This window comes from Schistocerca gregaria, chromosome 1 (genome assembly GCF_023897955.1).
Source record: "Schistocerca gregaria isolate iqSchGreg1 chromosome 1, iqSchGreg1.2, whole genome shotgun sequence".
NCBI lineage: Eukaryota > Metazoa > Arthropoda > Insecta > Orthoptera > Acrididae > Schistocerca > Schistocerca gregaria.
This window is the reverse complement of record NC_064920.1, coordinates 763,226,738-763,239,318: the sequence shown is the minus strand read 5'-3', so window position 1 is coordinate 763,239,318 and position 12,581 is coordinate 763,226,738. Positions and strand designations below refer to the sequence as shown.

At 42.4% G+C, this 12,581-nt stretch overlaps 1 protein-coding gene across 2 annotated transcripts in view; it reads left to right on the top strand.

The window, feature by feature from the left end:
- Nucleotides 1-12,581, top strand: part of LOC126268025 (colorectal mutant cancer protein) — a 585,914-nt gene that overhangs the window by 483,269 nt on the left and 90,064 nt on the right. For both annotated transcript variants that reach the window (XM_049973446.1, XM_049973454.1), the window contains exon 4: nucleotides 7,778-7,891. In XM_049973446.1, the coding sequence (XP_049829403.1) occupies nucleotides 7,778-7,891 (114 nt within the window). The remainder of the gene's footprint in view (nucleotides 1-7,777; nucleotides 7,892-12,581) is intronic.

Here is a 12,581-nt window from a genome sequence, read left to right as displayed (position 1 = left end):
GCAATCTTCAGAATTTGAAGGAGAGTATTCCAGTCAACAATGTCAAGAGCTTTCTCTAAGTCTACAAATGCTAGAAACGTAGCTTTGCCTTTCCTTAATCTTTCTTCTAAGATAAGTCGCAGGGTCAGTGTTGCATCACGTGTTCAAACATATCTACGGAATCCAAACTGATCTTCCCCGAGGTCGGCTTCTACCAGTTTTTCCATTCGTCTGTAAAGAATTCGCGTTAGTATTTTGCAGCTGTGACGTATTAAACTGATAGTTCGGTAATTTTCACATCTGTCAACACCTGCTTTCTTTGGGATTGGAATTATTATACTCTTTTTGAAGTCTGAGAGAATTTCGCCTGTTTCATACATCTTGCTCACCAGATGGTACAGTTTTGTCAGGACTGGCTCTCCCAAGGCTGTCAGTAGTTCTAATGGAACGTTGTCTACTCCCGGAGCCTTGTTTCGACTTACGTCTTTCAGTGCTCTGTCAAACTGTTCACGCAGTATGATATCTCCTATTTCATCTTCATCTACCTCCTCTTCCATTTCCATAATAATGTCCTCAAGAACATCGCCCTTGTATAGACCCTCTATATACTCCTTCCACCTTTCTGCTGTCCCTTCTTTACTTAGAACTGGGTTTCCGTCTGAGCTCTTGATATTCATACAAGTGGTTCTCATTTCTGCAAAGGTCTCTTTAATTTTCCTGTTGGCAGTATCTATCTTGCCTCTAATGAGATAAGCCTTTACATCCTTACATTTGTCCTCTAGCCATCCCTGCTTAGCGATTTTGCACTTCCTGTCGATCTCATTTTTGAGACGTTTGTATTCATTTTTGCCTGCTTCACTTGCTGCATTTTCGTATTTTCTCCTTTCATCAATTAATTCAGTATCTCTTGTGTTACCCAAGGATTTCTACTAGCCCTCGTATTTTTACCTACTTGAACTTCTGCTGCCTTCACTATTTCATTCCTCAAAGCTACCCATTCTTCGTCTATTGTATTTCTTTCCCCCATTCCTGTCAATTGTTCCTTTATGCTCTCCCTGAAACTCTGTACAACCTCTGGTTCTTTCAGTTTATCCAGGTCCCATCTCCTTAAATACCCACCTTTTTGTAGTTTCTTCAGTTTTAATCTACAGTTCATAACCAATAGATTGTGGTCAGAGTACACATCTGCCCCTGGAAGTGTCTTACAATTTAAAATCTGGTTGCTAAATCTCTGTCTTACCATTATATAATCTATCTGAAACCTTTTAGTATCTCCAGGGTTCTTCCATGCATACAACCTTCTTTCATGATTCTGGACCCAAGTGTTAGCTATGATTAAGTTATGCTCTGTGCAAAATTATACCAGGTGGCTTCCTCTTTCATTTCTTAGCTCCAATCCATATTCACCAACTACGTTTGCTTCTCTTCCTTTTCCTACTGTTGAATTCCAGTCACCCATGACTAATAAATTTTCATCTCCCTTCACTACCTGAATAATTTCTTTTATCTCCTCATACATTTCATCAACTTCTTCATCATCTGCGGAGCTAGTTGGCATATAAACGTCTACTACTGTAGTAGGTGTGGGCTTCGTGACTATCTTGGCCACAATAATGCGTTCACTATGCTGTTTGTAGTAGCTTACCCGCACTCCTATTTTTTTTATTCATTATTAAACCTACTCCTGTATTACCCCTATTTGATTTTATATTTATAACACTGTATTCACCTGACCAAAAGTCATGTTCCTCCTGCCACCGATCGTCACTAATTCCCGCTATATCTAACTTTAACCTATCCATTTCCCTTTTTAAATTTTTTAACGTACCTGCCCGATTAAGGGATCTGACGTTCCACGCTCCGGTCCGTAGAACGCTAGCGTTCTTTCTCCTGATAACTATGTCCTCTCGAGTAGTCCCCGCTCGGAGATCCGAATGGGGGACTATTTTACCTCCGGAATATTTTACCCAAGAGGACGCCATCATCATTTAATCATACAGTAAAGCTGCATGCCCTCGGAAAAAATTACGGCTGTAGTTTCCCCTTGCTTTCAGGCGTTCGCAGTCAGTCAATCATCCAGACTGTTGGCTATATAAAACGTATATCAGACTGAAGGAACGTTAGGGATTTGACGTTCCGTGGACAACGAGGCCATTGGAGATGCAGCACGATGGTAAAGGAAATCGGCCGTGTCCTTTCAAAAGGAACCATCGCTGCATTTGTCGTGAGTGACTTAGGATAAACACTGGAAATCTTAATCTAAATGCAAGTATAGTGTATTTTCATTGCGATTGATCAGATCGGTTGGATCCGGAATCCTTATTACAAAGTTTCATATCCTACTTTCTTTACACTTTAATGGTTATCACAGTTGAAAGTTCGGTATTCCTGCATAGAATCGTAGATTTTTATCAAGACCAATGCTCTTATCTAGGGTCAGTATATGCTTTCTCATTAATCTTCTTCAGTTATTGTGAAAGTTAGATGAAAATATATGATGGCGAGTAATGCACAGTGTTCCAAGCAACTGATAAGCACACGCTTCTCACGTGCAAGTAAGTTCCCTCCCTGCCTTGCGTGTTCACTGGATAGTTGCATCTGTTCGTGTCAACAAGTGCGGGTGCCAATAGCGTCTATCGTGAGTACTGATACACAGCGACGTTCGTAGATTTTTAACAAGTTGTCCGCTTGAGTGAATTAGCAACACGCACAACCCAAACGGCACATTTTTGGGTAAAAATAATCTTTTGTGCTTCGCACAAATGGCCCAAAACATTATCACTTCTGATATATAGGAAATATGTCATAAAATGTCGCCTAAATTCCAGCGTCATGATAAATGATGCTTGTATTTGTGCTTTTCATAAAAGAGAAATAAAAATGCTTAGATAATAGTTTCAATTGTAGCTTGATATCATTTTCTTCACTAGCGGCTGACTGTTGTGTCCGTTGTTTGAGTCCTGAAAGAAAATGATTGGCAGTATCCCGGGCCGCGTATCTTGTTTTCAGTTGACAGGTGACACTCGCATTTCATGAAATCTTATACAGAGCATTGGCGGTTCTCTTTGTGTAGGCAGCGTTCCTCGTACATCTTCTTGATCTAGTTGCCAAATAAATTAGCTGCTACCAGCCATTTTGTAATTAAGTATGCGTTACGTATTTGCACGTCTCATTGTGTACAGTTCGTACTGGACTACAATTTGAGACTAACTAAGGACATCCTTACTGAAGCTAAAATCTTTCTGTCAAAAGTTGTATTGTTTCCGAGGATGTTGTTAGTATTGGGCTTTCTGTAGAAAACTAAAGATGTTTGTAAAATTTATATCAAAGTAGCTCACTAGATCTTGTGTCAGTCGCAGGTTCTAAGTATAATTAATTCATACATTGTATAATATCCCATGTTAAAACTTACATTTTTGTTTAATGCTTTCTAGTTGAGTGTATGGCCAGAAGACTCGAAAGTACAGCTGGACATAAAGAGTATCTGAATAAAATAACGAATACAAGAATAGGCTGATTTTTCATAAGAAGTAAATAATAAATATTCAGTACGCCTGTCTGTTCAAAGAAATTCATTTTTGGAAAGCAATAAGCTGCTTCCTAAACAAATAATCATAGTAATCATCACACATGTTATTACTTTTCCTAACGGATTTTTTCCCAGTACATTATAACTACGAAGCAAAAAATAGTCTTTAGTTTGGTTGTGCCACAGGAAGCGCGGCTCAAGAATATCATTAGGTGATTTATAGTTTTGCACTCAATGTGCGTTAGCCTTGAGTAGTAAATACGTAAGAGATATACTAGTAATGATCAGAAATTGTCCTAAAATTAGTTCTAAAGAATTAAACTATATATGATTAACAAGCTAAAACCAGATTATTTGTTGTAGGTCTGAATATTTCAATGTAGTTATTGGCGAAAACAGCAAGAATCTAGAAAGATCTTGTCGCTGGGTAATTACATCACGGAAAATTAAGACCTACTTATACAGTCTGTAATCCAAAATAGTGTAAGGAAATGTGGAATGATAAACGTGTCGGGCTTCCGCACCTCGCTTCAAACGATCACTGTCAGTTAAGGGAATTGATTTGTTTTTCATTTTTTGCTTTTATTTGTTAGTGATAATTCTTCGGGAACCATGTCGTGGCACACTGCCCTACATTTTACGTCCCAGGAAGCAGCAACATGCGCTTATGAAATGCAATTCTTTATTTTCTACGATGGTATTTGATCGTGGCTTTTCTGCATTTACATAGTGATAAGTTACTCGAAGTTGGGGGGGGGGGGGGTGGGGGGGGTAAGTGGCGTCAAGTCAGTGTGTGCCGAGGACAAAATCTGTTACTGGTAGTAGCGTTGGTAGTTAGCAGCTTAATGCAAACTATTCAAGGAAACAACCTTCGCACGGTTTTGTGTCATATTCTGTAGAATTAATGTATCAATACGTGGGATCCATTTCTGAATCGCTGTCGTGGGATATCGTGTGAAGGCCTCCGCTGGGCTGAACCGTGCCTTGTTATTCGACAGTGCGCTGTGTGCAATGTCAGCAATAGCTGCCGCTGTCCGTTTATAGCATCGTCTCGCAGTACACTGCTTGTTAAATTCGGCATTTTATTGGCTGTGCCCTGCGCTACGGCGAAGTTCTCGTGCTGTGGCTTGACTGAGGGACATCACACACTGCCAGCTGCTCTGTCCCGGGCAGGCTGTGTGCGGGAATGATGACGCGTTGCCGCCCGCCGAGAGTTCGTGCCAAGCTCCCATAACACCGCCTTGAAGGGCCGTGACGTACGCCTGCTTCCGAGATACGCATCGGCGCCGTGCTTCATTTACTGACGCTCGGGCGATCCCCTCGCTTTTACAGAAACCTTTTATTAGTTGTGTGGGGCTATCCTCGTATATATTCACGAAAAACACGGATCAGAATTTAGTATTCTGATAAACGTCCGAAGCTTCATTGTTTACTAGCTCCTGTTATTCTATCCGTACAAGTTTTAAATTACTGTAATACATTGTCGGTCGTGAAGCAAAGAAGTATGCTGAGGTTCGCTGGACAGCAGAAATATTCCATCAAAAGAGTTCTTATACGTGTTTTTCCTATTTCTTATGTTACTCCTTAGTCTGTTGGTTAAGTATAAGTGACAAGTTTTTACCATGAAGAAAGAGAATCGTGCTCACCTAATGTTTCGTGACAAGCCCGAAGTGGTAGCCTCTCTGCCGTTTTTTGTAGTTTAGTATTCCCCTGTATTTACTAATGGTTTCTCTTCCTTTACCAATACATACTGTCACAAAGCAAATATCCGATCCAACAAAATTTCCCGTGCCGCCGCCCCCCCCCCCCCCCCAATACAATGTCATTGTCTAAGAGTTACTAAGACGTTAGGTCAAAATAAGATAGAGTGAAAAAAATTTGCAATGACGAGAAAAATAAAGAGGTAAGTGGAGCGTTGTTTCATACGGGGTGTAACACCTAACCCGCTGATCTCAAATATTTTCGGGGCCGTTGAAGACATCGGTATTATGTTATCATTCAAGTTGGTTCTAAGAGAGTTACGCTTGCAATTTTTTATGTCTGTTTAGGTTGTGCGAGTAAAGACAACGATATCAACTTTGTTTTTCCAGTGTTAGTAGGCTCTCTTTAAATTATGGTAGCATCGTTGATATGAGGCTGGTGAATTCAATGCCGTATCGTTACCCGAGTTGTTTTGTTGAAACTGAATTACGTACATCAGTCATCTTATGAGCTAGCTCATAACAGAGTACAAAGTAAGGAAGTGTGTCGCATTATATTTTGTGAAAACAGAGTACTGCACGACACCGATGCCAGTGTCGAAGGGACTTACTTATTCTCTCTAGATAGCGCTAATAGTCGAATGCTTTTCCACGTGATCAAATGTCTGTAGCGAGCCATTTCTTTATGGAAAACACAGGAGGAGGAGAACAGTTGGGTCATACACACAAAGATATCCTGAGTGATAGTGTCCGTCAGTATGTTAATTTTGAGAATGAACAATAGTACCGCAGCTACAGTGCCAGTGGGATGCTATGCGGAGGGTAAGGGGTATGCCTGCAAGGTGTAGAGTGGGTGCGGGGTGGGGGTGGGGGGGGGTTCTGGTTGCCGTTTCCCAAAATCCACATACTAGGTCCTCTGGAACAAGACCAACGTTACTCGCAGTTATTACTCAAATCAATTCTATTCCTGTCACCCGCTATGCTAGTAGCAGATCGACCTGTTGCATTACATAACACGTCCGAAAGTTTGCAGTTTTTTCTTCAAAATTCTTTCTATCAGCGAATCAACATTCGCCAGTCAGATTCGCCAATCCAAGAAGTATTTTTATTCGACTACTGATAATCAGCAGTGATTAGGAAATGGTGGGTAAACGTTTGTTATGATGTCATAGGTCCTAGTTGCATAGAGAAACCCTGTCAGATACAGTGCTACCGTCTCTGCTAGATGGAGTACCAGTGTGTAGCAACAGCACGACGTCAGATGAGGCCCTGGTAATAGGGTCTGAAAACGAGTATTTTGGTTGACGACGGACATTTCCATAACTTGCTGAAATCAAATAACTCCAGGAAAGAATTTATCGGTACTTCATATCACGGTTTCCCCTTTTTAGTTATTTTTATAATTTTGTAATATAATTACGCATTTAGAAATTAAATAGATATAGAATTTATTTGTCCATTTGGATTATTTACTTGACTGTTTATATTCCGGGGCTTCAGGACACTGCAGCGTACGTTGTACAATAACCGAATTGTCGGAAATAGCCTGCAGACCATATAGTAGCATATATTGTTTGGTCTGCAAGGTCTTGAAGTGTTTATTAATCCAGCGACAGTCTTGAGATGATAAAACCTCCCTAAGTGCAATCAAGAAATGAATTATTCGTTATATAGGTTCTGGATCGAGTTTACATCACATTTGCAAGGCAAAAATAACTTTGTAAGATCCTCCTCTTTTCATATACAGTTCGCACGCAGTATTGATTTTCAAAGGTGCGGTAAAGATACTACCATGTATCTTTCCGTATTGTTTTCTATTTTCTTCTTCTTCTTCTTCTTCTTCTTCTTCCTCTTCCTCTCCTTCCCGTCTTCAACAGCTTCTTGACAGTAGCTGTGGGATTTTACTTGCGCTGGGATTCGTGTATGTCTGCCTCACACAAAATTCGTATTCTAAATTGCAAAGTTATATCTTTTGACACAGGGTAAACGAGCTGAAGAGAGGAATTGTCGAGGCGCAGTGTCTAAGCCTGAGACTCTAAGGGACAACGGACTCTTAAGAGAACCAACCATGAAAAATTCTGAGAATATGCAAGACGCAGCACTCAAGTATATATAAACAGACCAGTCCGTGAACTGGCAATGAGTAGTCGGACGTGACAGTGAGAGTAAGGTTTTGATTTCCAGTTGCGAAGATTGTTAGCCAGCTCCTAAATGGTTGTGAGCAAAGGAGTGGAACTGTGTGTTCCTTTAAAAGCTGTCATACTTCATATGTGAATACCAGTACACTATCAATGTGAGTGATCCTTATTTTCATAGGGACTTTATATTTTAATAGGTTTGTATTTCGTGAATGAAAGAAACAGCTGCTGTGGATAATGGACAGTCTCATAATTTATTTCCCCCTGAAGCTGACAAGCCTTTTTTGTGTACTTTTCTGTGCTATCGTTTTTTCCTTTGAGTGCACTTCCGCAACCGGCTTATGGTTCTGTCTCATGGTGGAGATTCAGCGGTTCACGCCTGAGACATCCGTGCAGCCTGCTATAATGCGGCCTGCCTTTGTCTGTTTCAGCTGCACCTGGCGGCGCTGGCGTCTCTGAAAGGCGAGATCCTGGACCTGTCTAATCGCCTGCACACCGTCACCCAGGAGCGAGACTTGCTCGAGAAGACCCTCAACAAGACGCAGGTAAGCCCTCCTGATAATATTGCTGCACTGTAGGCAAGGAACTGATATCTCGATTGTTGTTGTTGTTGTTGTTGTGGTCTTCAGTCCATAGACTGGTTTGATGCAGCTCTCCACGCTACTCTATCATGTGCAAGCCTCTTCATCTACGAGTAACTACGGCAGCCTACATATTCTGCTTAGTGTATTCATCTCTTGGTTTCCCTATACGGTTTTTACCCTCCACACTTCCCTCCAGTACTAAATTGGTGATCCCTTGATGCCTCAGAAAGTGTTCTACCAACCGATCCCTTCCTCTTGTCAAGTTGTCCCGCAGATTCCTCTTCTCCCCAGTTCTTTTCAGTAACTCCTCATTAGCTACGTGATCTGCCCATCTAATCTTCAGCATTCTTCTGTAGCACCACGTTTCGAAAGTTTCTATTCTGTTCTTATCTAAACTTGTTATCGTCCATGTTTCATTTCCATACATGGCTACACTCCAAACAAATACTCGTATTTTCAGAAAGGACTTCCTGAGAGTTAAATCTATACTCGATTTCTCTTCCTCAGAAAGGCTTTCATTGCCATAGCCATTTTATATCCTGTCTACTTCGACCATGATCAGTCACCTTGCTTTCGAGATAGCAAAACTCATCCGTTACTGTAAGTGTCTCATTTCCTAAACTAATTCCCTCACATCACCTGATTTAATTCGACTACGTTCCATTATCCTCGTTTTCGTTGATGTTCATCTTATATCTTTTTTTCAAGACACTGTCCGTTACGATCACCTGCTCTTCCAGATCCTTTTGCTGTCTCTGCCAGAAATATAGTGTCTTCGGCAAAGCTCAGAGTTTTCATTTCTTCTCCATGGATTTTAATTCCTACTCCGAATTTTTCTTTTGTTTCTTTTCCTGCTTGCTCAATGTATAATGTATAATATCGGGGATAGGCAACAACCCTGGCTCAGTCCCTTCCCAACCACTGCTTCCCTTTCATGCCCCTCGACTCTTATAACTGACATCTGCTTTCTGTACAAATTGTAAATAGCCTTTCGCTCCCCATATTTTATCCCTGCCACCTACAGAATTTGAAAGAGAATATTCCAGTCAACATTGTCAAAAGCTTTCTCTAATTCTACAAGTGCTATAAACGTAGCTTTGCCTTTCCTTAATCTATCTTGTTAGATGAGTCGTAGGGTCAGTATTGCCTCACGTGTTCCAACATTTCTACAGAATCCAAACTGATCTTCCCCGAGGACGGCTTCTACCAGTTTTTCCATTCGTCTGTAAAGAATTCGCGTTAGTATTTTGCAGCCCTGACTTATTAAACTGATACTTCCGTAATTTGCTCACCTGTCAACACCTGTTTTCTTTTGTGTCCACAACTCCACGACGACTACCGCAGTCCACTTCACCCCTCCGCCACCCGACACCGAACCCAGGGTTATTGTGCGGTTCGACCCCCGGTGGACCCCCCAGAGAACGTCTCACACCAGACAAATGTAATCCCTATGTTTGCGTGGTAGAGTAATGGCGGTGTACGCATACGTGGAGAACTTGTTTGCGCAGCAATCGCCGACATAGTGTAACTGAGGCGGGATAAAGGGAACTAGCCCGCATTCGCCGAGGCAGATGGAAAACCGCCTAAAAACCATCCACAGACTGGCCGGTTCACCGGACCTCGACACAAATCCGCCGGGCGTATTCGTGCCGGGGACCAGGCGCTCATTGCCGCCCGGAAAGCCGTGCGTTAGACCGGACGGCCAACCGGGCGGGCTAAGTAGTTCTAAGTTCTCGAGGACTGATGACCTCAGATGTTAAGTCGCACAGGGCTCAGAGCCATTTGAACCGTCCTCATCTACCTCCTCTTCCATTTCCATAATATTACCCTCAAGTACATCGCCCTTGTATAGACTCTATATACTCCTTCCACCTTTCTGCTTTCCCGTCTTTGCTTAAGACTGCTTTTCCGTCTGAGATCTTGATATTAATACGGGTGGTTTTCTTTTCTCCAAAGGCCTCTTTAATTTTCCTGTAGGCAGTATCTATCTCACCCCTAGTGATATGTGCTTGTACACCCTACAGTTGTCATCTAGCTTAGCCATTTTGCACTTCCTGTCGATCTCATTTTTTAGACGTTTGTATTCCTTTTCGCCTGCTTCATTTATTGCATTTTTAAATTTTCTCCTTTCATCAATTAAATTCAATATGTCTTTTGTTACCTAAGGATTTCTACTAGTCCTCGTGTTTTTACCTACTTGATCCTCTGCTGCCTTCACTATTTCATGTCTCAAAGCTGCCCATTGTTCTTCTATTGTATTTTCCCTGTTCTTGTCAGTGGTTCCGTAATGCTCCCTCTGATACTCTCTACAACCTCTAGATCGTACAGTTTATGCAGGTCCCATCTTCTCATATTCCTACCTTTTTGCAGTTTCTTCAGTTTTAATCTATAGGCTGGTGCTCCTCTTCAGGAACCACACGTTTGTCTGGCCTCTCAAAAGACACCCCGCAGTTGTGGTTGTACTTACGGTACGACTATCTGTATCACCGAGGCACGCAAACCTCCCTACCAACGCAAGGTCCATGGTTCATGGGGGGACATCTCGATTGTGTCGTATAAATGTTCGTTGAGATTCATGCTGGTCGATCTGGGTGGCCAAACCATTTTCTCGAACTGTTCAGAATGTTCCTCAAACCAATCGTGAACAATTGTGGCCCCGTGACTCGACGCATTATCATCCAACAAAATCAGCTCGTTGTATAGTTGCAAATGGTCCCCAAGTAGCTGGACATAACCATTTCCAGTAAATGATCTGTTCCGTTGGACTATAGAGCCCAATTCATTCCATGTATACCATTATGGAGCCACCACCAACATGCACAGTGCCTCGTTGATAATCAGTGTCCATGCTTCCAATCCTACCATCAATTCTTACCAACTGAAATCGGGACTCATCTGATCATGCCATTATGTTCCAGACGTCTACGGTGCAAACTATAGAGTCACGATCCCACGAGAGGCACTGCTGGCGATCTCGTGCTGTTAGCAAAGGCACTAGCATTGGTCGTCTCCTGCCATAGCCCATTAACGCCAAACTTCGACGCTCTGTCCTAACGGAGACGTTCGCCGTACGTCCTGCATTTCACGCACTGTTGTTTGTCTGTTATCACTGACAACTCTACGCAAACGCCGCTGTCCTCTGTCTCTGCGTTGTCCGTGGTTAGAGGTGATGTCTGAAATTTGGTTCTCGACACACTCTTTGGAATTGTGGATCTCGCAATATCGAATTCCTTAACGATTTCCCAAACGGAATGCCCCATGCGTCTAGCTCCAATTACCATTCCACGTCCAAAGTCTGTTAATTTCCATCGTCAGGTCATAATCTCGTCCGAAACGTTTTCAAATGAAGCCATAGTCTCGCCGGCGACATTTTCAAACGAATCACCTGATGCGAAGGACAGCTCCTCCAGTGCACAGCTCTGTTATACCTTGTGTACGCGATTCTTACGTCATATGTATACGAGCATGTCGCTATCCCATGATCATCGTCAACTCAGTGTACTGTGGAAAGAGGCGAGTGTTTTATGGTATTGGAAGAAAAACGTTGGGAACAATAAGAGAATAAAAATTATAAAGACTAGCCCAAGTTTATCAATGTTTATGGTACATATGCATTACCACCGTTTTTTAGGGTTCTCTACCTCAGTCCGTAAAAACGAAACCCTTCGAGGTTAACTACGTTGTCTGTCTGTCTGTGTCCGCCTGCTTAACTGACTGGTAACCTGTTTGCCTACCATGCAGGGGGCTCGTGTTCTATTCCCGGTCGGGTTGGAGATTTTCTCGCTCGTGGACTGGGTGTTGTCCTGTCCTCGTCATCATTTCACCATCACCGACGCGCAAGCCGTCCAGTGCGGCCTCACCTGAAATAAGACTTGCACCAGGCCATCAGTGGAACACGATCATTTAATTTTTTTGTCTACCTGTCTGACTATTCAATACACTTGCTTTCGGGGACGTGTAGACGTAGCAAGTTGATATTTCTATAAAATTCACTGGCGAGCCATAACATTATGACCACTTGCTTAATAGCTTGTTGAACCATCTTTGTAACGTAATATATCAGCGATTCTACGTGTCATCGATTCTACAGTTCGTCGGTAGATTTGTGAAGCTGTGTGGCATCAGGTGTCTACGCACAAATCATGTAAGCCCCATAAATAACTGGCCACTGATTTGTGTTCGCGGTAAAGGCGCTCGGTAGCGACCTAGGTGAAAACCAGCGGATCCACATCAGGCGAACTTGGTGGCCAAGGCATTAACGTGATTTCGCTATCATGCTGCTTTCGCTATCATGCTGCTCGAACCACTGTAGAACGATTCTACGAGGGTCACTCCAAAAGACATGCACTTTTTTTTTTTTTTAAATCCATCTTTTATTTGACATGTTTCAAAGGTTTACATTGTGTGGATACATCCTTTAGGATCAATATTTTCATTTCTCCGCATAATTTCCATCCCTCTCAACTGCCTTACGCCATCTTGGAACCAGCGCCTGTATACCCGCACGGTAAAAATTCTGGACCAACCTGTTGCAGCCACTGTTTGGCAGCGTGCACAAGGAAGTCATCATCTTCATACCTTGTTCCACGAAGAGAGTCTTTCAGTTTCCCAAAGAGATGATAATCACATGGAGCCAGGTCAGGACCGTAAG